At 40.9% G+C, this 21,798-nt stretch overlaps 3 protein-coding genes across 4 annotated transcripts in view; 2 read left to right on the top strand and 1 right to left on the bottom strand.

Moving 5' to 3' along the window:
• LOC311241722 (zinc finger protein aebp2-like) overlaps positions 1–3,935 on the top strand; it is a 38,406-nt gene extending 34,471 nt beyond the window's left edge. For both annotated transcript variants that reach the window (XM_084330605.1, XM_084330604.1), the window contains exon 8: positions 813–3,935. In XM_084330605.1, coding sequence (XP_084186731.1) covers positions 813–825 — 13 coding nt within the window. In that variant the 3' untranslated portion in view covers positions 826–3,935. The remainder of the gene's footprint in view (positions 1–812) is intronic.
• A 3,540-nt stretch (positions 3,936–7,475) lies between these two features.
• ndufa5 (NADH:ubiquinone oxidoreductase subunit A5) lies at positions 7,476–15,729 on the top strand. The gene is made up of 5 exons (XM_084330423.1): positions 7,476–7,532; positions 8,776–8,820; positions 10,187–10,303; positions 15,100–15,165; positions 15,519–15,729. The coding sequence occupies exons 1-5, from the start codon at positions 7,512–7,514 to the stop codon at positions 15,618–15,620; spliced, it is 351 nt and encodes a 116-aa protein (XP_084186549.1). The 5' UTR covers positions 7,476–7,511; the 3' UTR covers positions 15,621–15,729.
• Positions 15,730–16,232: 503 nt separating this feature from the next.
• Positions 16,233–21,798, bottom strand: part of cog5 (component of oligomeric golgi complex 5) — a 320,599-nt gene continuing 315,033 nt past the window's right edge. The window contains 3 exon segments of the mRNA XM_084330304.1: positions 16,233–18,962; positions 19,147–19,226; positions 19,559–19,684. Of these exon segments, the coding sequence (XP_084186430.1) occupies positions 18,836–18,962; positions 19,147–19,226; positions 19,559–19,684 (333 nt within the window). The 3' untranslated portion in view covers positions 16,233–18,835.

Genomic DNA, 21,798 nt, shown 5'->3' with positions numbered 1-21,798 from the left:
AATTTTTTCTCTCAAAGTTTAAAAAAAAATGTATCAGTTTTTATATATATATATATATATATATTAAAATATATTTTGTTTTTAAGAAGGATAAGTGTGTTTTTGATTTGTTGTAAACAAAGACAGAAAATAAACTTCATTCAATTAATAAACTGTATGCCTCACTGTCACTGTGTGGAAGAGACTGGGATCATTATTTTGTGCAAGGCAACATCAGGCTTGGCTTAAAACATTACTTTCCTAACTTAGTGAAACTAAATGTAACAAATTAACACATAGATATAAATGTACTGAATGGTTTTTTTTTTTATTTATTTTTTTATACCCGATCCAGCTATTTTACTGATATCGGCGGCCGATACCAATATCAGATCGGTGCATCCCTACCTGTGACGCATACTGTCAGATGAGATCTATCCATCCTTGCCAAGAAAGCGGTTTTGCAATCGATATAAATCTACATTTTCTGTTATTCTTGCTGATAGAAACTGGCTAACAATGGACTTATTGTCAGCTTGTTAGCAACTGTAGCCAGTTGGCATGATACTAACGTTACTGTAAATATAAGAACGCTCTGCCAGAGTAGCGAGATGGTGATGACACGTTCTGAATAGACAAACAAACTTGAGCTTATACTATATATATACGTATATATATATATATATATATGTGCATTTAATTTTTTCTGTATTGGAATTACCGGTAAATGTTTTACTGCAAGTACAAGTCTTCCTAAAATCAAATCAATCCCAAAACATTGGTACAGATGTCTATGTCTGATGCTTTATTGACTGAAGTGAGTCTCTCCACAGGATGTTCTTCTAGTGATTCTGCAGAGGAAGTTCCCCCGTGTCGCATCCTACTGTCCTGACCAATGAGGAGACTACCTCCTACTGTCCTGACCAATGAGGAGACTACCTCTCTCTTCATTTGCCCTGCTTTCCTCCCTCTTTCTTTAAGAACTTGATCGTCAAATTCCCCCAAATAATCCAGTGAATTTAGTGAATCTTTTTTAACGGTTCTATGAAATATCTCCAATGTATTATTACATTAGGTGCTGAACCTTATTGATAGATTTTTCTTTGAGGGGGGGGGGGTTAATGTTTTAGGTAATGCAACTAGACTGAAAGCTAACTGAAGCAAACCGACAATGTTGTAGAAACCTAGACACATTTTGTAGAGAAACGACTTGTAAATACTTTTTGAAGATTTGTAATATATTTTTATACTTTGAAATTTTACTGTACTGTAGATAGATGTCCGCCTCTTTCTGCCAAAACCATTTTTGAAATAGATGTTTTTTTTGTGTGTTAAATGCTAATAATAGACCATGTGCATAGAGTTGACGGTATTTCAGTTTGACGTCATTGCGGTGTTCGCAGTCTTCCCGCGCTTTAAACTGCAAATATTACCGGTAGATGCATTCATAAATAGGTGCTTCGAGCGTATCGTGACGCCAAAACTGGACCACTTGTCAATTTGGAGCACTGTCAGAAGTTGAACTACCACTCATACAACGCTATTCGATCGCAGGTGTCTTGGTTGGCAAACGGGTGCTTGTTAGCAAATAACAGGTGATTATCATTGAGTGAGAACCGCGGCCAATGTTGATGTTGGTTGGCGTGGAACGTCATGAGAACACTGACTACAGAGCCCCTAAAGGCCTAAAGGGTCCTCAATCAGGTTAGGAACTTGATTTGCCAAATAAAGTGAATGCACAGGAATATGTCCTGGTGCGCAGACACATTAACTTAACAAACGTCCAGAGTAAAAACAGAAGCAGAAATCTCCATGTACCATGAGTCTTAACTCATTCAGCGCCAAACCCGAGATATCCCGTGTTTCAAATCCAAGCGTTGAGCGCCAAACCCGAGATATCTCTGGTTTAGTTTCCTTTTCCTTTTTTTCCCTCCCCGATTTGATCATACTAGGCACTCGCGCGGGCCTTGCGAGTGTGGATTGTACCTGCAATGATGATTGCATCCCGCCAGGTGGCAGTATCGCCTACCTTGTGAACATACACGGGCCCCACAGCCCCCAAACAACCACAGCCCCCCAAACAACTAGGGACTCTACTAGTAGGTTGTGAGCAGGACGTGATCGCCTAGAGCGAACTATTGGATATTATAAAAAAGACTACGGTAAATGGATTATATGGATGATGATTATGGTTTACCTTTGACCTGGCAATAATATAGGTTTCAGACGAGCAGCCATGAGATTTGCACATATGCAAAACACACTTTATCTCATGATCTAGAAAACCAGCCTTATTGTGAAACAGGGCGATGTTTAGCGTGGTATAGCGCACAAACAAAAGTATGTAGAAATTAACTGTTTCATCCCTGTTGGACTATAAATAGTGCCTGTCAAAAGAGCCATACTATTGTCTACATAGCTATAATATAGACTATACGATGGGTCCGCAAACATCGTGAAAATGGTCAATAACGCTGGCGCCAGGGAGTAAAGATGGGAAAACAGTGTGGCAGTCAATGAGTTAAAGACTCTGATTGTCTTCATCAGCTGTACTCATTGAAAACCCCTAACCCAACCTAATGAGAGGTGCCATGGTCATCAACTTATGATGGACAAGAAATACTGGGTAGCATGAGATGTTTACAACACTAATGAAAGCCAACCACCATTTTTTTTCCTTTTTTTTTATTTAATTTGTGAATGCACCTAACCAGACTTAATCAGAAATGCTGCATGGTGCGCATTGCATTGTGGGATTGGCTGGGAACCGTCGAATGATTGCATTCAGGGCGTCGATGTGAACGTGGTCCACTGTACATAAATGTGATAGGAATATAGTTTTCTTTTGACGAGTAAGAATAATAATAACCTTGTAACCTTAATCTTCTCTGGAGCTCACTGTTGGTAAAAGCTCAGCTCCCTCCCTCTGCATCTGTCTCATGTTCTTAGTGAAAGTCATCTTCACTGTTGCTTCACTGATACAACCATGAGGTCCTACATCTGTCATCTACAGTGGCCTGCTCAATTCATTTTCAATTAAACTAATTTAAGTGGATTGTTTTTTAACCATGGTACCAGCCATTGTTTAAATGATTTACCATGGTAACGTCATGGTAGAAGTTATGTATCGCCATGGAACCATGTGTGTAATTAAGTGATGCCATGGTAAAATCCAAGTTAAACCATGGTACATATGGTATTTCCATTATTTTGTAGTCACTACTATCATCTTTGTAACCAAAGAATTATGGAAATGTGGTGATACTTTTTTTTGTTGTTGTAAGGGATGAATGCTTGCTTGTGAGCAAATTAAACCTGTTTCTTTCTTCTTTTTGTATTGATTGAATTGCAAGTGAATTGAACTGTTCTGTAATCTACATCTACAGCGTGTTGCTCATAATTGGTTATTATCAAACCCCTTCAGTCCCCAGCTGCTGTCCGACTGTCTAGTCTTCTCCATGTTATAACATGGCAGAGTTTGTGGTCAATTCAATTTAAATTTAAATCAATTCAGTTACGTGGATCTTTATGAAGAAAAAAAAGGTTTCTAAACAATTTCAAAGTTGTGTTGTATAACAGTTCTTAGACCAAGTCTATAAAGAAATGATTGAAGAATTGATGTTCTTATCCTTGGGAAGTGGATTACTTGAATGGAAGGTAATTAAAAGTGAATTGACCTGAACCCTGATATTAAAAACACAAAGAGACCAGGGCAACAATGTTATGTATTAATGTATGTAGAATAATATTTTGACAACTAAGGATAATCACTGTCATTGCAGAATTGAGTACAGGTGGTATGGATTTACTGTATTGGAAGGGAAGTCCCCTCCCTTAGCCCTGGTAGATAGAGATGCTCTACAGAATAACAGTTGTAGTACCATGTAGTACCTGAATGTGCATGGTGCGTCGTGCACACGGGTGTAGGTAATCATACACGGTGTCACAGCTCTGACTATTAAATAAAATGGAAAAACAAGGCAGGTTGTCTGTCGTCATTGTGTAGGCTGCATGTGATTGGTTTATCTGTGTGTGTGTCAGAGAGAGAGATGTGCATTTCCACTGCAGGGCCTGGTCTAAATTAAGTTCTTGCAACATAATTTTACCCCCCAAAAGGGTCCCTTACATTAACCAGACCAGCTACACTCAAATCAAGCATTATGCTGAGGTTCCATGCCCTTCCTCTAGGCACACACACACACTCTCACACATGGCGTTACCATTTACATTTAGTCATTTAGCTGACCACATATCACTTTTATTGACTTGCTTGATTTTTTTCCTCCAAGGTTTTTAACTTTTATTCTATTTTGTTACTTAATAATAATAATAACTTTGTTTTATATAGCGCCTTTCAGAAGACCCAAGGTCGCTTTACATAGGGGGAAAAAACAACAAAAGTAACAAACAGTGGACAGACACAACATACAAAGTGTTAAATTAGGGGTTAAAGGCAGGTGGGTTTTGAGGATTTAAAAAAACAAATTTAATGAGTCCAGAGTTGGGGCATTGCGGAGTTTTGAGGGGAGGGAGTTCCAGAGGGTGGGAGCTGCCACACTGAAAGCTCTGTCCCCAAAGGTCCACAGTCTCGTTCGGGGAATGGCGAGCTGACCAGTGTCTGTGGATCGCAGGGACCGTGACTGAGTGTAGGGGTGGAGGAGGTCAGTGAGGTATTGAGGTGCCAGAGCTTACTTGGCTTATTTTTCTTTGATATCGCTGCTGTCGGGACAAAACCTCATAACTCAATTTTTTTTATTTTTTTTTTATTATATAAATCAACTCTGTAGATCATCCTCCATATGTGTGTGTGGGTTTTACAAAGTTTAAACAATGGGAAAGCATTAAACCGATCATCTGTCTAAACCTCCTAACCACCCTCAAATCTGTTAGTTTTTTTCATCTGCTGAAAAGTTGGGTTTTTGGAGTTATGAGGTTTTGTCCCGACAGCAGCGATATGTATATTTGTATCCTATTGAGTTAGCTACCGTTTATTCTGTTTTATGAAAGGTGCTATAGATAATTGTTTTATGTTAAAAAAAAACTACGACAGCTTTTAGAAAGGTGCAGAATAAAAGTTGCCCCCCCCCCCCCCCCCCCCAAACAATTATTGATTTATGTAAAATGTTTAGTGGGTACAAAATTAATGTTGCAGGCATGTATCCCCTCCTTACTTCCCATTTCCCCACATGGAATGCACCTGATTGGATAAATGACATGTTGGTGCTCTATTGCGACATCTAGTGGCTGGATGTTATCTATAGCACCTTTAATTATAAAGAGTTGTACAAATGAAGTTGTATTGTAGTTTGTATTTGATTTATTAACACAGTTAAACAAAAGGGAAAAAAATACATTAACCATATTGTGTAGGAGAAGTTTAGAAGCCTATATGGAGGCTTAGAGAACTTCCCCCTTTGGAGAAGTCTTATTTGGCATGCAGTGACACATGTGATGGGCGGCACACACGCATGCAATTGTTGGGTCGCTGATGCGATTGCGTCTGCGCTTGACCCATCCCGTTGTTGTTGTCCTTCCCCCCAAGGGCAGATGTGGGCATTGGCGAGGGACCACGCCCCGGGGACCAATCCAAGTGCTCCTGTCCGTCTTCATCAGGGACGCGACAGCATTGGCGATCTGTTGTGCAATGCATGTTTTTCCATTGGGTTTCTCTTATCGGGGGGGAAACCCTGCAAACTCCACAGAAAGGCCTGGGAGATACCCCACCTGGGTATCTGGCAACGCGGAAACCTGGTCCCCACACGGGAATCGAACCCTGGACCTTCTTGCTGTGAGGCGACAGTGTTAACCACTACACTACGCTGTAAATCAAACATACAAAAATATACATATTTAAAAAATACCAGGGAACCCCACAGACTAGCTTTGCCCTGTCAGAGTCATCGCTATTTCTTAACCTGCAAGGGCCCACATGTGGCCCCTTTTTAGGACAATTTGCCCACTGGCACTTTGGCGACCACTAGTGGCTTGTGTGTATATTTTGTAATACAATATATATATATCGAATTGAAGGCTTATTTGTTGCCTGTCGATAGTGACAAAATCCGCTCAGCGGTTCTCGGGTTACATGCCGGTATTTGCGGCTTGTGCAAAGTACACGGTATTGCGCAAAATACCACTCCCGACTCTTGGGGCTCTAGTTCCGTCAATCATTTGGCAATCTCGAAAAGGATTGTGCAGGGTTGTAGCCAATGAGTGTGGCTTTCCAATGATCCCCCACGTGGGGATGTATGAATCAGGGATCTAGGTGAAAAACTTAATGAGGAAAACAGGAAGAGAAAAACAGCAGAATGAATTGAAGTCTATGAGAAAACTGAGTTTTTCATTGTACACAGTTTACCAAAATCACTCCTAATCACTCATTTCTGAATGGATCTTTATGAAATTTGGACATGTACTACATAGTTTTTAAGCCATACCACATTCTGGGGAAATACTACCTCTGGACTACTAACTACTACAGAAAAACTTGAGTAATACGTTTTTCTACAACTCAAGTTCAGACCTATGTTACTCTATTTCATTAGCACTAAAAGAGACCAGGCTCATGCATGTGCTATAAGTATAAAGTATGTTGTTTTGGTTTGCAAAAAAGCTATGCAGTCCTCAAAAACTAAAACTAAAATGGCCAGGCAGACTCTTTGCAGGTTAAGAGGTTTTAATGGAAACAAACTGTTCCCTATTATAAAGATAGTCACTGAGCCATTTAATCATGTCACCAGCCAAACCTTACCTCTGAAGCTTTGATATACGTATTTGAATGGTCCACTATCAAAAGCTTTGGATAAATCCAGAAATATACCAATTGAATATTGCTTATTGTCTAGTCTAGTGCATTGGTGATTCTATCAATAAACTGTAAGAGAGCCATGCAAGTAGAATGTTTTTGTCTGAAACCGTATTGATGTTCATAATAATATATTATTGTCATTAAGATGTTTAAAAATGCTGGTATAAACCAGCTTTTCCAATATTTTAGACATGAGCGGTAATATAGAAATCGGTCTGTAATTGGAAAATAAGGATGAGTCACCAGATTTTAACAGGTATAACTTTAGCCACTTTCAAGTCTCCTGAAACGACACCTGTTTCTAGAGAGAGTGAAACAATGTGGTTCAATGGCTCAATGCTTGAAGGTAATACCTCTTTAAGCAGACTACTTTTAATATTATCATAAACTGCTGCTGAGTTAAAAAAAATTATAATATCTTGTATTTCTTCAGAGGTAGGTGGTTCAAATGTAGACATAGATGGGTAGGGGTACTGACCTTAAATCTTGTCAACTGGACAGTTATTTGTGCTCTTTATATTTCTAGCCAAGTTGGCTGAACTCTGGTTGCGTTATTTATACTATTGTATATACCTCCATAGCTGTCACTTATTTTATTTTATGAATTATAAAGTTTTACAAGTGAAGTTTAATTGGCTGAACTCTGGGTGCATACCACTTTAAATGAGATGTCGGCGTCATACTTAGTGGCCGGAACCACTGTGCGCCTGCGCGTGAAAACAAGATGGCTGCGCTTCTGAAGAAGGTACGGCTGGAGGTCATGTTATTGTATTAGTTGTATACATTTAAAACGACGTTACGCATATCAATGTAATTTATTGTATTTATAGATATCTAGCTTACATATATACGATTAGGTCTCAAACAGCGGTGCTGAAATGCTGGCTGTTTTAAGATATGACGCTAACGATGCTAGCGTCTGTGTGTTTAGTTAGTTGTGCAGCCTGGCTGCTATTCTAGAACATAGTTTTACAGAGTCATGTTTTAAATTTGGACCCTAACACTCTACTTTGGGATTATTTAATCCAAGTTACTTCCCCTGTCACTTACATTTGGCATAACGGGTCACCTGCAAATGTGCCAGATTACGTAGCTCTGGTCTTCCAAAGACCCACAGTATTAGTAATATTATAGGCTATATTTGTGGAAAAGGCTCCCTCTTGTCTAGTATATCACACTTAATACACTCTATACTAAACATGTAAAGGTAGGTACTGACATTTGGTACCGATTGATCTAGCGTAAATCGGTACTCTGCACTGCAGTACAGATATAATTTGGTTACCCTTGCAATACCCTTAAAAGTATTGATTGATTGATTATTATTTTTTATTATCTTTTTCCCCCCTCCTTTTTCCGATTTTTCTCCCATCCCACTGTTAGTCGTTATGCCAATTCCCAACCCCCTTCCTGGTTGTTGCGCACTCCCCCCTACTGTTGGTCCGAGAGGCCGGACACTGTCGCATGCTTTCCTGGCAGCGCAGATTCTCACCGGGAGAGTGTAACGTGTGGAAGGTCACACTACCTCCCTCCAGATCCTACCCTCGCTGTGCAGGCGCCCCGACCGAACTGTAGGGGTCACTGTCCACAACGCCCAGGACCCACCCTTCAGCTTTCCCACCCCTAACACTGCCAATTGTGTTAGTATGAACAACCAGCCAAGCTGATAGCAACGCAGAGAGCTGGATTCGACACTGTACATTAGAATACTGACAAAGCCATACTTGGTCATTTACTGTACAGAGCTCGGTACCCAACCCTAGCTGGTACCCTGTTTAAAAAAATAATAATAATTAAGAAACACTTCCCATTTTTGCCACAGACCCACATTGGGAAGAATAACGAGGCTAACTAATTCAATAGGGTGACGTGACATAATAAAAGTCCTGAGCAATTGTTTTTACATCAAGGCAGACAGACCATTGCACTGAATGTGTCCCAGCTGATGAAATGTGAAGCCTAATCATCATTTCCCTCTGTGCTTTTAGACCACAGGTCTGGTGGGCCTGGCAGTAGCCCACCATCCCCACGAGGTAAGAGCTACACGGTGAACAACTACCTGAGAACCTCTAATACATTTACATTTAGTCATTTAGCGGACACTTTTATCCAAAGCGACTTACAAGTTCTGTACGACAAGTCATCAGGAAGGGCACAACTCTTATCAGCTATTGTATAGTAGTGTACATAGGACCCAGTGCCTTAATTCATAGCTAACATTGTATTGCATTATCTCAGGATTTTGCATGTCTATTTTATTACCTGTTTATTATGTCTATTTTATTAGTTAGTATTATTGCACAATCAAAGCGGGCATGACCACCTGCATTGTGACAAATAAACCTCTTGAATCCCAAAAAAACGTCATCCTCTACCCCCACACCCAGGAGTAAAACAATTTTATAAACTGGGCAGTAGATTAGACGAGCAGCGTTCCTGGCTCCACAAAGCACAACTAATCGACATTATTGTGACATTTTCAAAAGAGCAATAGTTCTAAACAGCTTGTTTATGCTTGTTGATCTGAAGACCTCAAACATGAAGCTACATCATTCCCCCCAGTGCCTAAAGAACATTGCATACTGTCAAAGCCATACAAAGACTAACCCTAAAGAACATTGCAGACTGTCACATCCATACAAAGACTAGACCAAACCCATTTTCCATAATATGTCCCCTTTAAAAGTAGTGATAGGTAAATATCTGAATGGAAGTTAAAGCTATACCATGTAGTTTGGGGTTAGAAAATGTCACATCAGATAAGTCAAAAGAGTGTATATCTTAAGTTGTGAATTAATAAGAGGAACATTCAACATTGTATCCCTGGAACATTGTTGAAAGCTTGCAAAGGCCTGTTTGGCTGTGGTGGTGGTGTTGATGATGGGGATGATGGTGATGATGGTGATGATGATGATAATGGTGGTGATGGTGTTAGTGGTGGTGATATTGGTGATAGTGATGATGATGGTAGTGGCGGTGATGATGATGATGATGATGGTAGTGATGGAGATGGTGGTGATGATAATGGTGGTGATGGTGTTAGTGGTGGTGGTATTGGTGATGATAGTGATGATGATGATCATGATGGTGATTGAGGTGATGATGATGGTGATTGTGGTGATGATGATGATGGTGATTGTGGTGATGATAGTGACGATGATGGTGATTGTGGTGATGATAGTGATGATGATGGTGATTGTGATGATGATGGTGATTGTGATGGTGGTGATGATGGTGATTGTGGTGATAATAGTGATGATGATGGTGATTGTGGTGATGATGATGGTGATATATAATGCTGATGTTTTTCTTTGAGTATAATGACTGATGCACTGTGTATATATTTTAAACTCCTTTTCTACCATTTCACACCATTTTACTTTGTCGTCTCCTCCTCAGCGTTTGAGGCAGCTGTACAGTAAGATCCTGGTCTCCCTGCAGGTCATGCCCCAGGACGCAGCCTACAGGAAGTACACGGAGCAGCTCATCAATGACCGCTTCACCCTGGTCAAAACCGTAAGTACCAGAACTGGCTGACCAGACATAGGGAGGTGTAGTGGTTACGTCATTGCCGTTTTTCGTGTTCCACCCTCTGTCCAACGCAATGTATTTCCCCATTGCCCATTTCTAAATTGTCTTGTTTAAAACAAATAAAGCAGTAACATTTGCATGGTGTACCTTTCTGTGCGTATTCATCCACAATCTATAGCTCAACATGAAAATATTCGCAATTAATCATAAAAAAAATCGCCACATTTTATTTCAACCAAAAATGCTTAAACAATAATGTTAGTGATAGAAGGGAACTAATTTTGTGCAAAAATGGAAAGCTTTTCAATTTCCACGCGGCAAAATTGTTACAAGCCGATAATCCATTTTCCATTCCATTTTGGACCTCGTGGGCGGTCCAAAGCGATGTCAGACTACACCTCCCTATTGATTGCACTTAGACAGTAGATAGTTATAGTAATGACAGTGATGGTTGGAGACATTCCTTTGGATTATAAGAGAGTTGATGGTGACAACCAGTGTTTGTCAGGGAATGATGTGGTTTAAAGCATCGCCGCACCCACAAAAATAAAGCCGATTCATTTTGCTCATATTCTCACACTCAATTAAATGTAATACATTGTCACTTCGTTATGTAATAACACCCACATTTTGTAATACATTGCTTCAACGCGATATATAATACATGTCCCCGCATTGTATAATGCATTATCACATATTACGGTTATTACAAAATGTGTTACTTACCGTAATTTTCGGACTATAAGGCGCACCTGAGTATAAGCCGCAGCAGCTAAATTGAATGATCTGGACTATAAGCCGCAGGTGTTTTAATGTTTAATTACCATATGTAAGGATTTGTGCACAGGGGGATTGTTGGGAAAGAGATGGCTGTTTGAGTAAGCTCCCATTTATTAACAATGGCGCGGAACGGCCATAGCTCGGTATACGCTGCGGCCGGCTAGTGTAAAAAATAAAATAATAATAATAAAATAAAGTGGCCGTTAGCTGTAAAAATCTATAGATTAGCCGCACCGTTATATAAGCCACAGGGTCGAAAAATGGGGAAAAAGGCGCGGCTTATAGTCAGAAAATTACGGTTTTATGATTGACATGTAATACCGGTAATATGGTGCATTATGTAATGGATGTCTTCATTCATGAACATTTTATTTTTATGCATACTACTAGCATGGATCATACTGACTCAAATAAAATGTAAAAGATACAACTTTCAGTAGTTTAACTCATTCAGAGCCACGCCCCTTTGACCTAGGGCTGGGCGATAACGATAATTATCGCGATATATTTAAAAAAATATAATAATATATAGATTTTTTTTGTTTTTTTGTGACCTGCAACAGGGCAGTTTCAAAACAGTGTGGACAGACTTGTCTTTCTTGCCTGCAACTTAAAGTAATGGCTTTGCTTGTCCAAATGACAATACTGACCAAATTGAGATTTATTTTTCTCTTGTCCATTTATTTTGTTTGCTTTCTAATTTAAAATACAGTTTGAAACCGTCTGTACACAGTAGGCTATGTGTGCTAGCAGAGCTAGACTCCAGTCACGAGTCACAGTTTGTCCACCAAAAAAGCGCCAAAAGATAGAAAAGAAACTAGCAGAGCCAGAACTGTTCAACTCCCCTGGAGCCACAGCCAGCAGAGAAGCCGGCTTACTTTCGCTTTCAAACCAGCTGCAGCCTGAGAACTGGAGTGTGAGGGGATGTAACACTAAAGATGGCGGCAACGACAAAGAATTGCTGCAAAATAAACATACATCTGTTGTTTAAAAAAAAAAAAATACAATTGTATACTTATAACAATATATCGAGTGATATGATATTGTTATCGATATCGTTATCGCGATATCATTTTTGGCCATATCGCCCAGCCCTACTTTGACCATATTAGGGCTAGCGTGCCAGTAAGGAAGTCAATGGGAGGTCGGGGAAATTTGCGAACGCCTAAACTATCTTAAATTATGGCTATGGGTCTAAAACACCCCTTGCTTATCAATGACTTGCTTGCAGTCAACGTGTACGAAACGGATTGTTTTTTCATTGGTACATTTACGCTTTATACCGTTTTGAATACGAGTATAGTTTTGGAGAATTCCAGAGAAATTCCGCGATAATAGCCCGAATACACAAAACACGTTGTCATTTTTCGGCTGATTTATGAATAGTTTTCAAATAAACGCTAGATTATTGATAGTATATGTGTACTTATGCACGCTAGAGAAGCGGGCTGAAAAATCGATTATCCATGCCGTGGATACGGCTAACGTTACGCACACACACACGCTGCGATGGCGGAGAAAAAAACATCTGATTACCCCAAGACTGGTAAAATAGAGTCCTTACCTCACATCAGATGTTCTGCAAAAAGATGAATCCAATTCCTGATCGCCATTCCAAATATTGATCACGTTTATTGATCCAACGTTATAGCACCAAAACACATAATCGATGCTGCTCCCAGTGGGGGGACTCGATGCAATAGTATCCAGCTGCATGTCCGAGAAGTAAAACCTGGACCAGACTTATTTTTGTTGATGCACAGACCCACCCAATCCAATCCAATGATGTGCAATACCATCCGGGAGACGATAGGTGGCGGTATTTGCCCTTTTCGAGCTCAGACCCATTCCCAATGATAACGTCAGGCTGGATGCCTATTGCTTATTAACAGCGAAGGAGTGCGCCGAATGCTTCCGCGTTTTCCCTGATTGGCTGCGACACGCCCCGCGGCAGGCGCTGCAACCGCGGAGCGGCAGAGCTTGCGGCATTATTTAGCCGTAAACCGCCATGATTCTCATTCGAAGCTTAGCTCACCTGGCAGCGCGGCGGTTGCGGTCAAGTTCGAATCCCATCAATTTCTTATTTTTATTTTTTTAACGTGTATTCTTTCGCCGGTTAAGGTTAGGTATGGTTAAGGTTAGGCATTGTTTCGGAGTTGGTTAATGTTAGAAAGGTTAAGTTTAGGCGCTGTTAAGGAGCTGGTTAAGGTTAGAGTTTGTCTTAGATAATGGCAATATTCTTTCTATGGTTAAGGTTAAGGTTAGGCATGGTTAAGGTTAAGGTTAAGGTTAGGCATTGTTTCGGAGTTGGTTAAGGTTAGAAAGGTTAAGTTTAGGCGCTGTTAAGGAGCTGGTTAAGGTTAGCGTTTGTCTTAGAGAATGGCAATAGACAGCCTATTTCCGCACTGCCGCTCTCTCGCGCTGCCGCGGTCACATGCTCACATTGTCACATTCTTGCACTCCTCCGCTGTTAAAAAGCAACACGCAGGCTGGATGGATGAAAAATAAATGGATATTGTTAATAAAAGAAATAACGATTAAAACCAGAGTTTTCTCTGGTCTTGGCACTCAACGCATGGCGAGTTAACCCGACTAATCTCGTGGTTGGCACTGAATGGGTTAATAATATCTTTCATTGTACATCAAGTGTCGCTGTATTCCTTAGCTTAATAGAAACTACTTCAGGGTTCATAGAAACATTGTGTAACTGCACGACAGTGTTCTACTGACAAACAAAAAAAGGTATTGAAATTACCGTACTTTTCGGACTATAAGCCGCGGCTTTTTCCCCCATTTTTCGACCCTGCGGCTTATATAACGGTGCGGCTTATATGTGACTCGACGTGACCAAACCCGAAAATGTAAAAATCTAAATATAGCTTTTTTGACTGCATTGAAATGTTATTTATCTGTTCCCTTATTTGCTAAACTTAATACAACTTGTAAATGAGTTAATTCTTGTTATTTGTCCGACAGTATTGTGTCCCAATGCTAATTGCATATGGTAATTAAACATTAAAACACCTGCGGCTTATAGTCCAGTGCGGCTTATATATGTACACATCATTCAATTTAGCTGCTGCGGCTTATAGTCAGGTGCGGCTTATAGTGCGAAAAGTACGGTATACAGATTAAGACATCCATTCTGGTTGGTGATTACATGGGCTGACCTTGGAAGCTTTTTTTGACCGTCGAAGCTTTTGGGCCCAAGATTCGATTTTAATTCGAAGCTTCGACAATAATTGAAAAGAAAATAATTTTTTATTGCATCTTATGTTGTGGGACTTGTACAGCACTTTGGTAAATGTTGTTTTTAAATGTGATCTATAAATAAAGTGGATTGGATTAATTAAATGAGTCGGGAGCTGCGCTGCCTGGGCACGTAATTAAGCACGTTTTATTAAGACGTTTGTATATGGGGTCGGGACACTGCTGCTGACTGGGTGTCTATCAAACACCGGTAAAACAAAATACCTTTACTTGTCAGTGCTGTAAAGTTTCAATCTTAGACAAACGAAACACTTTTATGAAATTGTTTCAGTGTAAGCCGTCATTTGAAGCTTTATAAAAGCGCAAGATTTTGCAGGAATTCTTTTCCCCCCCCGTTCGAATCCCGTGCCCATCGAACGAAGCTTTGAAGTATTTAAGACGGCCCTATTACATAATACACCATATAATTTGTACAAGACGGGTTATAGTTTGGGGATACGTGTGAGATGAGCTATAATAAATCCGCTTTATTTTTAGGGTGGAGTGGTCCTTTTAAGTTAAATGTTTAAATGAATTTAATGGATGACGCATTAGAACGTTATGCGCTGTTGACCTGACATACCCAAATTTGTACAGACTCAGTTGAGATGGTCAAATCAGGCTTAGCCTTATAGTCAGGATGTAGTGTGCCCCCCACTCAGCCTAAGCGGCCAGTCAGGCTAGAAGTCGTGTAGTGTGCCCCCACTCAGCACAAGCTTCATGTAATGACTGATTTGTGTTTGACTTCACAGGAGCCTGATGTGGAGAAACTGGAGCAGAAAATCAACGCTGGTCAGCTAGAAGAAGTAATTTTCCAGGTATGTGTGTAATTACAGTAGAATTACTAAATTGTCTGTAATACGTGGGATGATGAGCTTCTTCCCTCATTCATCATTGTAATATAGACCTTTTCACAAGACTTATGTTGCCAGGGAAACTGCTTGGGCCCCAGTGTATTTCCTGTCGGCTATTGGCAAACAGGAAATAAACTTGGGCCAAAATAGAATGTTTATGAAAAGGTCTATAATCTTTGACTGTAGTCTATTTGTAGAGTGACACTTGTATATTGTTATAATCTACTCTATACAGTATAACCCAATCCGATATGCACAGATATGACAGTTGTCATTAATGCTGTATGTTGATCCTGGACTCTCCTCCCTCCTCCCAGGCGGAGTGTGAGTTGTCCCTGTCCAGGAAGATGGCGGAGTGGAAACCATGGGAACCACTAATCGAGGAGCCCCCTCCCAACCAATGGAAATGGCCCATCTAAATGACACCTCCTTTATACTGTTAATTTAATGAGTTATTGTTTGTGTGTGTGTGATCCATGCCCAGCTGTCAGCGATGTACAAATTAAAGCTCTGGAAATATTTTCCGCATTTATTTGTCTGGAGTCTGTGATTAATCAAAGGTACAAAGGAATACCTCGACTTTGAAGTAGTTTCCCCCCCTCCCCCCCACTGATATTGTCAGACAGCTGTTCCAACAAAAGACAAAATTGCCGTCTTAACAACAATCTTGTTGGAAACGTGGCTAGTTTTGGTAAGCAGATTTTTTTTTATTTTTTTTACAAAATTAAAAAAAAAAAGTTACCCAGGTTCAGAGTGCGGATGCTCTTGTTCAGCAACACATTCACACCCGTTCAACCCAGTACAACCAGTCTGACACCGTTTGTCCCAGAGCACCTTGATGAATACATCATGTGAATCGAGCCACACCCGTTCAACCAGTACAGCCAGTCTGACACCGTTTGTCCCAGAGCACCTTGATGAATACATCATGTGAATCGAGCCACACCCGTTCAACCAGTACAGCCAGTCTGACACCGTTTGTCCCAGAGCACCTCGATGAATACATCATGTGAATCGAGCCACACCAAGGATGGAAATTCTTAAGATTCTTTATTGGAGGGGAAGGGAAAAAAAATCAAAAATATTTTACCATAACATTGGTAGTTGGTAGTATGCATTGAATCTCAATGCAATATTTTACCGAAGTAAATCATCTTCACGGTCCTCACAGCTCCAGTGAAAATGGGAAAAGGTTTATATACATTTTAGTACACATACGTTATCCCTACGTGATCTCACCTGAAATCTGATTTAATATATGATAGTGTTATTACAAAACATACCCTCCCCCTCACCTACAGTGTATTACAGGTTTATATGGTGTTAAAATAACTCCTCCCATTTGTCAAACAATGCGTTTCAGTCACAAACTTTTAACAGGATATGTTGACATGTAGCCTGTCATCTCTCTTCATGGGACACTTTGTTTACATTATGGATAGAACGTGTTCTACCGTTTGTCCTTCGGCTGTGCTAAAAGCTGCATGTTTGCAAGGGCTGGGAATCTACTCCAAAAACAATTGATTCTTTGACTGTAGACGTTTAGGAAACGAGAGTTGACTACCAACAAAGCTGAGGAATCGATTACGCGGTAGAATAGACTCCAGCTAATCTCACGTTGATTTCCAGCATGTGCATAATATCGTTACACAAACAAATCTGACAGCATCTTGCACACAACACAAGAGGGTGAAATAGAATAAAAATGCACACCTCCATGTGTTTGTTTGGAAGTATTTCAGTTTAGATAAACAGGAAATACTAAAAGCTAAGTTTGTGACAAAATACTGGCAAAAAGACTAAATACAAACTATTTAGTCTTTGGAAGCAAATTGGGGGGGGGGGACGTTTCTTTTGGAACAATCGACTCCACAATTTCTGGAATGGAACAGCCCTACTCAAGGAAACTAAAAGAAGGAAGAGTCATTACGTCAGAACACCAGCATGCTATGCTCTGCTTGGTGTCAGTTCTATTGAAGCCTACCTATAGGAGATGCATGGAGAAGCAAAATATACAAGCTATTTGAGGAAATATACATCAACCAATATGTCAAACGTTAGCTAGTTAACAATGGAACAAATTGCAGATGATTCTGACATCCGAGGTAATAACCCATTTAAATGACGGGTCATAAACGAGGAGATGGTTGATTCCATTCAACTCTGTCAGCAGAACTGAACGTTTTCACATTTGGCACCAATGTGCATTCACATGCTATACAGTGACGTGATGCCCCTTCCTTCTTTTATAGTTTCCTTGGCCCTACTGTCGGCTTTGTAAGCTAATGAACTAGCGTATGACTACTAGTGCTCAGCATTTTTGAATTCCTCACTCAAATAACATGCCCTTTTTAAGTTAAAGGAGCACTTCACCAAATAAATCATAAATTGTATATCATTTGAAATTAAGATTTGTTTTCCTTCTCACATGTCTCCATGATGGATGTAGAAACAAAAGTAGAAATACTTGATGGATTGAAGTTATTTGGTTTAACAACAGCAACACTATATTAAAACATCTGTTTACAAACACTCACAACTTGTGCAGTATAATCCAAGTCTTATTTATGCTCAGTACTTAACAAAACCCATGCATCTTTGCTAAAACCTTGCTAACTAAAACATTTAACAGTTAAATGCTGCCTTGAAATGGAGTTTGTGGTCTCAAGTTCAAGTGGGTAGAAGTTGCTAGACAACTGGGCAATGTGTCTCGAAGCCACTTTGGCGAATGATTCTCCACTTACTACGTTGTGAATACCAGTATGGGATTCACATGGGATTTTCTCGTGAACACGGAAAACGCAAGTTCCATTTGAAGGCAGTACTTAACCGGAAATGTTTTTGTTAGCAAGGTTTTAGCGAAAATGCATGTGTCCTTCCGGCAGTGTGTCCAAGTGAGTGGATGGGTGAATGTGAGGAACATTCTAAAGCGCTTTGGGGAAAAAACGCTATATAAATGCAGTCATTTACCATTTGTTAAACCAAATCTCCATTAACTTCAATTTATCAAGTATTTCTACAATTTCTTTGGATTCTACGTTCACCATGGAGAGGAAAACAAATCTTCATACATTCAAGGTATCACAGAGCAACTGATATATAAATGAGCATTTTTGGCTGAAGTACCAACTGACTTTACCCCAAATAAAGAGGAAAGGGTGCTAGACAGAAGAAAAAAAAAACTAACAAAAATGAAAACGTAAAACAATATATATATTTCTTTTTGAAAATGTCATTGTGTCTTTAATATGGATGGTCTGTTCTGATAAATAGTAGCTTAGGAATTGATCTATCTACATCCCGCCCTCTTTTCCTGATCCTCCAATCACAATAGTCACTTCCCGGGTTAACAGTCAAGCACTGCTACAAGCCTCTGTTTTTAAGATGTGTTTGTTTTATCTGTGGGAACATTGGTCTAGCTGGGACCCCATTAACATGATAAGGAATGGATCCTTCACAGGGGGCGTGGTCACATAAACCCTCCCACCTTTTAAATGTGTTTACATCGAAGCCAATCAGCCACTGAGATGACAGAACAGAACCTCTCCCCAGAACGTTGCTCTCCTCCATTCCAAACCAGACTTTAGTTCTTTCAGACCCAGTCAGGTGGATGTTACGCAGTAAATCAGTGTCTTCATGTTCTGGTCTCCTGCGACCCACTGGTGGCTCTCTGGAGCAGCTGGACCATGACCGGGTAGATAGGAGCAAACTCCTTCCCCTGCCTGACCCTCACCGACTGGACATAGGCCTCCAGAGCTCCCCTGTGAGAGAGAGAGAGACGGGCATCGAGGAGGGAGAAATGTAATTGCATTTACACTGTTTCACCACTAGAGGCCGATCACTCACCACAATTTAGCAGCTCCACTCTTATTTAAAGGGTTTTTTAAGGTTGCTAGGATACCTGATGATGGTGAGTTTAAAGGGTGTTTAAGGTTGCTAGGATACCTGATGAGGGTGAGTTTGTCTCTCTCTGACGGATGGTCATCCTGCCACTGGGAGTAGCGGGCGATGGACCATTCTGCTCTCTGTGGGAGAGAATCCATGCAACAGGTTTAGAACTATTAGGTAACAACAGATTAGCCAAGCAATCATCTTAACAAGCCAAGGGCATTATGGAAAAGCTTGAAACAGGGAGACTAGAGCAGGCACAGACTCCATTCACTACCACACTATAGGAGGTTAACCCTTTTACTATCACACGACACCGGGTTAACTATTTCACTACCGGTTAACCGTCTGTAGTGTGATAGTAAAAGGGTTAACCTTCTGTCGTGTGGTAGTGAAAGGGCTAAAAATAAAAAAATACATGTTAACGTAGTGTGACTGTTGTACTTTAGAGGCGCTTGTCGTAGCGTACCTGGTGAGGTGACTTGAGCTCGGGCGGTGCTCTGGTGAACAGGAAGTGGAGCAGAGTGCTGTAGGGGATCAGCTCTCCCACCGCCGGGCTGCTGGCTATCAACTCACTGGTCTGGAACAGCAGGGGTCTGGAGCACACACACACACATTTGAATACTTTATTTGGTTCCACAAATTATATTACATAAACAGGGAATCAAATGTATCGGGGCCAAGCAGCACTGAACACTTAAGGGTACACATAGCACCTCCTTCTCCACACGGCTAAGCTGCCAATAATAGCTGAGACAGAGCAATATTTGGCAATTTGTTTGGCTTTTCTTTTAGCCATTGCAGCCACACACACACACACACACACACACACACACACACACACACACACACACACACACACACACACACACACACACACACACACACACACACACACACACACACACACACACACACACACACACACACACACACACACACACACACACACACACACACACACACACACACACACACACACACACACACACACACAGGGATGTGGGGGAGGTGGGTGTCCTGGGGTTGGAAGGGGGTGGCTGGGGGATCTTGGGTGGGGAGGGAGGTTGAGCTGGGGAGCGTGAGTGTTTTATGTTTACTTTTCTATTAATTTTCTTTTTTATAAAGTTTGCACATTTAAAAAAATGTGATTTATAAAAAAGTAAGTTTCAATGAGAGCTGGGGGTCAATGAGAGCTGTAGGTAGGGTAGACAGGTTTTCTGAGAAGAGCTGAATCTCAAAATGATTGGATTATTATTTCTATAAGCTGTTTCTTATGATGATGTAGGCACAATTTTGGAGCATTGGGATAATTTGACATTGATTTACCGTGACAGCATTCAGGACAGCTTTGTAGGGTCAGCGTCAAGACAGTATAAATTATACAACACATTCATATACACATATTCATATACACACGACAGTGGCTCAAGAGGTAGAGTAGTCGTCTGGTAACCGGTTCCTGGTTCGATTCCCATTCCGCATGTTGAAGTCCTTAACACTTTCTGGGCCAATCACGAGTTTCCTCGTTATTGGCCGCCAACCATTGAGCGCCAATAACGAGTTAACTTGTTTTTAGACTTTTTTTTCAATTTTAATATTCTATACACTCTCAGGGACCTCTGTGTTATCATTGGAACTCATTCTGAGACCCCGAGAGTGCAATACCGGCGAATCCTGCTAGGTGGCAGTATCGCCTACCCTTTGAAACCTTATTTCACACTGTGTGTTACATTGTGGTCCGGGCCGGGAATTTAGACCAAGCCAAGTGAAACACTTCATTCGAGCAACTTGGAACGCGTGGAACACACTTGATCCATATTTTGTGCCATTTCATGTCAGGGACCCGATGGACATCAATACTGGAACGTAGCGAACGTATACATGAAAAAATCCATAGCTATAATATATAGTATAGATATGGCTCTGCAATTTTCACAGTGAAAATGCCTATCTTTTAGCGTGGCCAATTGACTACAGGATGATGATAATAGCTGGCGCTGAATGAGTTAAGCAAGACACTTAACCCCTAACTGCTCCCGATGAGCAGGTTGGTTCCTTGCATGGTTGCCTCCGCCGTCAGTGTGTGCATGTGTGAGTGAATGGGTGAATGTGAGGTAACAGAAATAGTAAAAATCGCTATATAAATGCACAATTTACCACTAAACACACAGTACAGTGATGTACAAGACTCCTGCACGGATACATATTCGTTTTGATGACTAGCGATGTTGGAATGAGTGCAATGATGAGGCACCAATCCACCTGGGAAACATTCCTAGTGTGTATGAATGAATGAATGAATGAATGAATGAATGAATGAATGAATGAATGAATGCACATGGAGATCATCTGAACTGGAGAGAGAATCTGGCTCTTCCTCTTTGCGTTACATAATAGACATTTCGGGGCAGCTGGGTGGCGCAGCGGACATTGCGCTCGTCACCAACGCAAGAGACACCGGTCTCGAATCCGGCTGTCAGCGTTGCCTCCGGCTTGGGCCTGCCGTCATACTAACTCAATTGGCAGAGTTAGCGGGTGGGGAGTCGATGGGTGGTAATCTGGTCGTTGTAAACAGCGACTCCTACAGGTCGGTCAGGGCGCCTGCACAGCAGAGACAGGAAAATGGCGGGGGCAGTGTGAGCCTCCCACACGTTACACCTCGCCAATGAGAGTCCGCACTGGCAGGTGAAAAGAAGTGACTGGCTG

The sequence above is a fragment of the Notolepis coatsorum genome, assembly GCF_963971535.1.
Source record: "Notolepis coatsorum genome assembly, chromosome: 15".
Taxonomy (NCBI): domain Eukaryota; kingdom Metazoa; phylum Chordata; class Actinopteri; order Aulopiformes; family Paralepididae; genus Notolepis; species Notolepis coatsorum.
Note: the sequence above shows the minus strand (reverse complement) of the source record. Positions and strands in the feature narration are given on the sequence as shown.

Excerpts from the sequence above, each read along its gene's own strand:
- ndufa5 (XM_084330423.1), top strand. The coding sequence starts at position 7,512 with ATGGCTGCGCTTCTGAAGAAG. Across the intron at positions 8,821-10,186 it reads TAGCCCACCATCCCCACGAG|CGTTTGAGGCAGCTGTACAG; the intron begins GTAAGAGCTACA and ends TCTCCTCCTCAG. Across the intron at positions 15,166-15,518 it reads TAGAAGAAGTAATTTTCCAG|GCGGAGTGTGAGTTGTCCCT; the intron begins GTATGTGTGTAA and ends CCCTCCTCCCAG.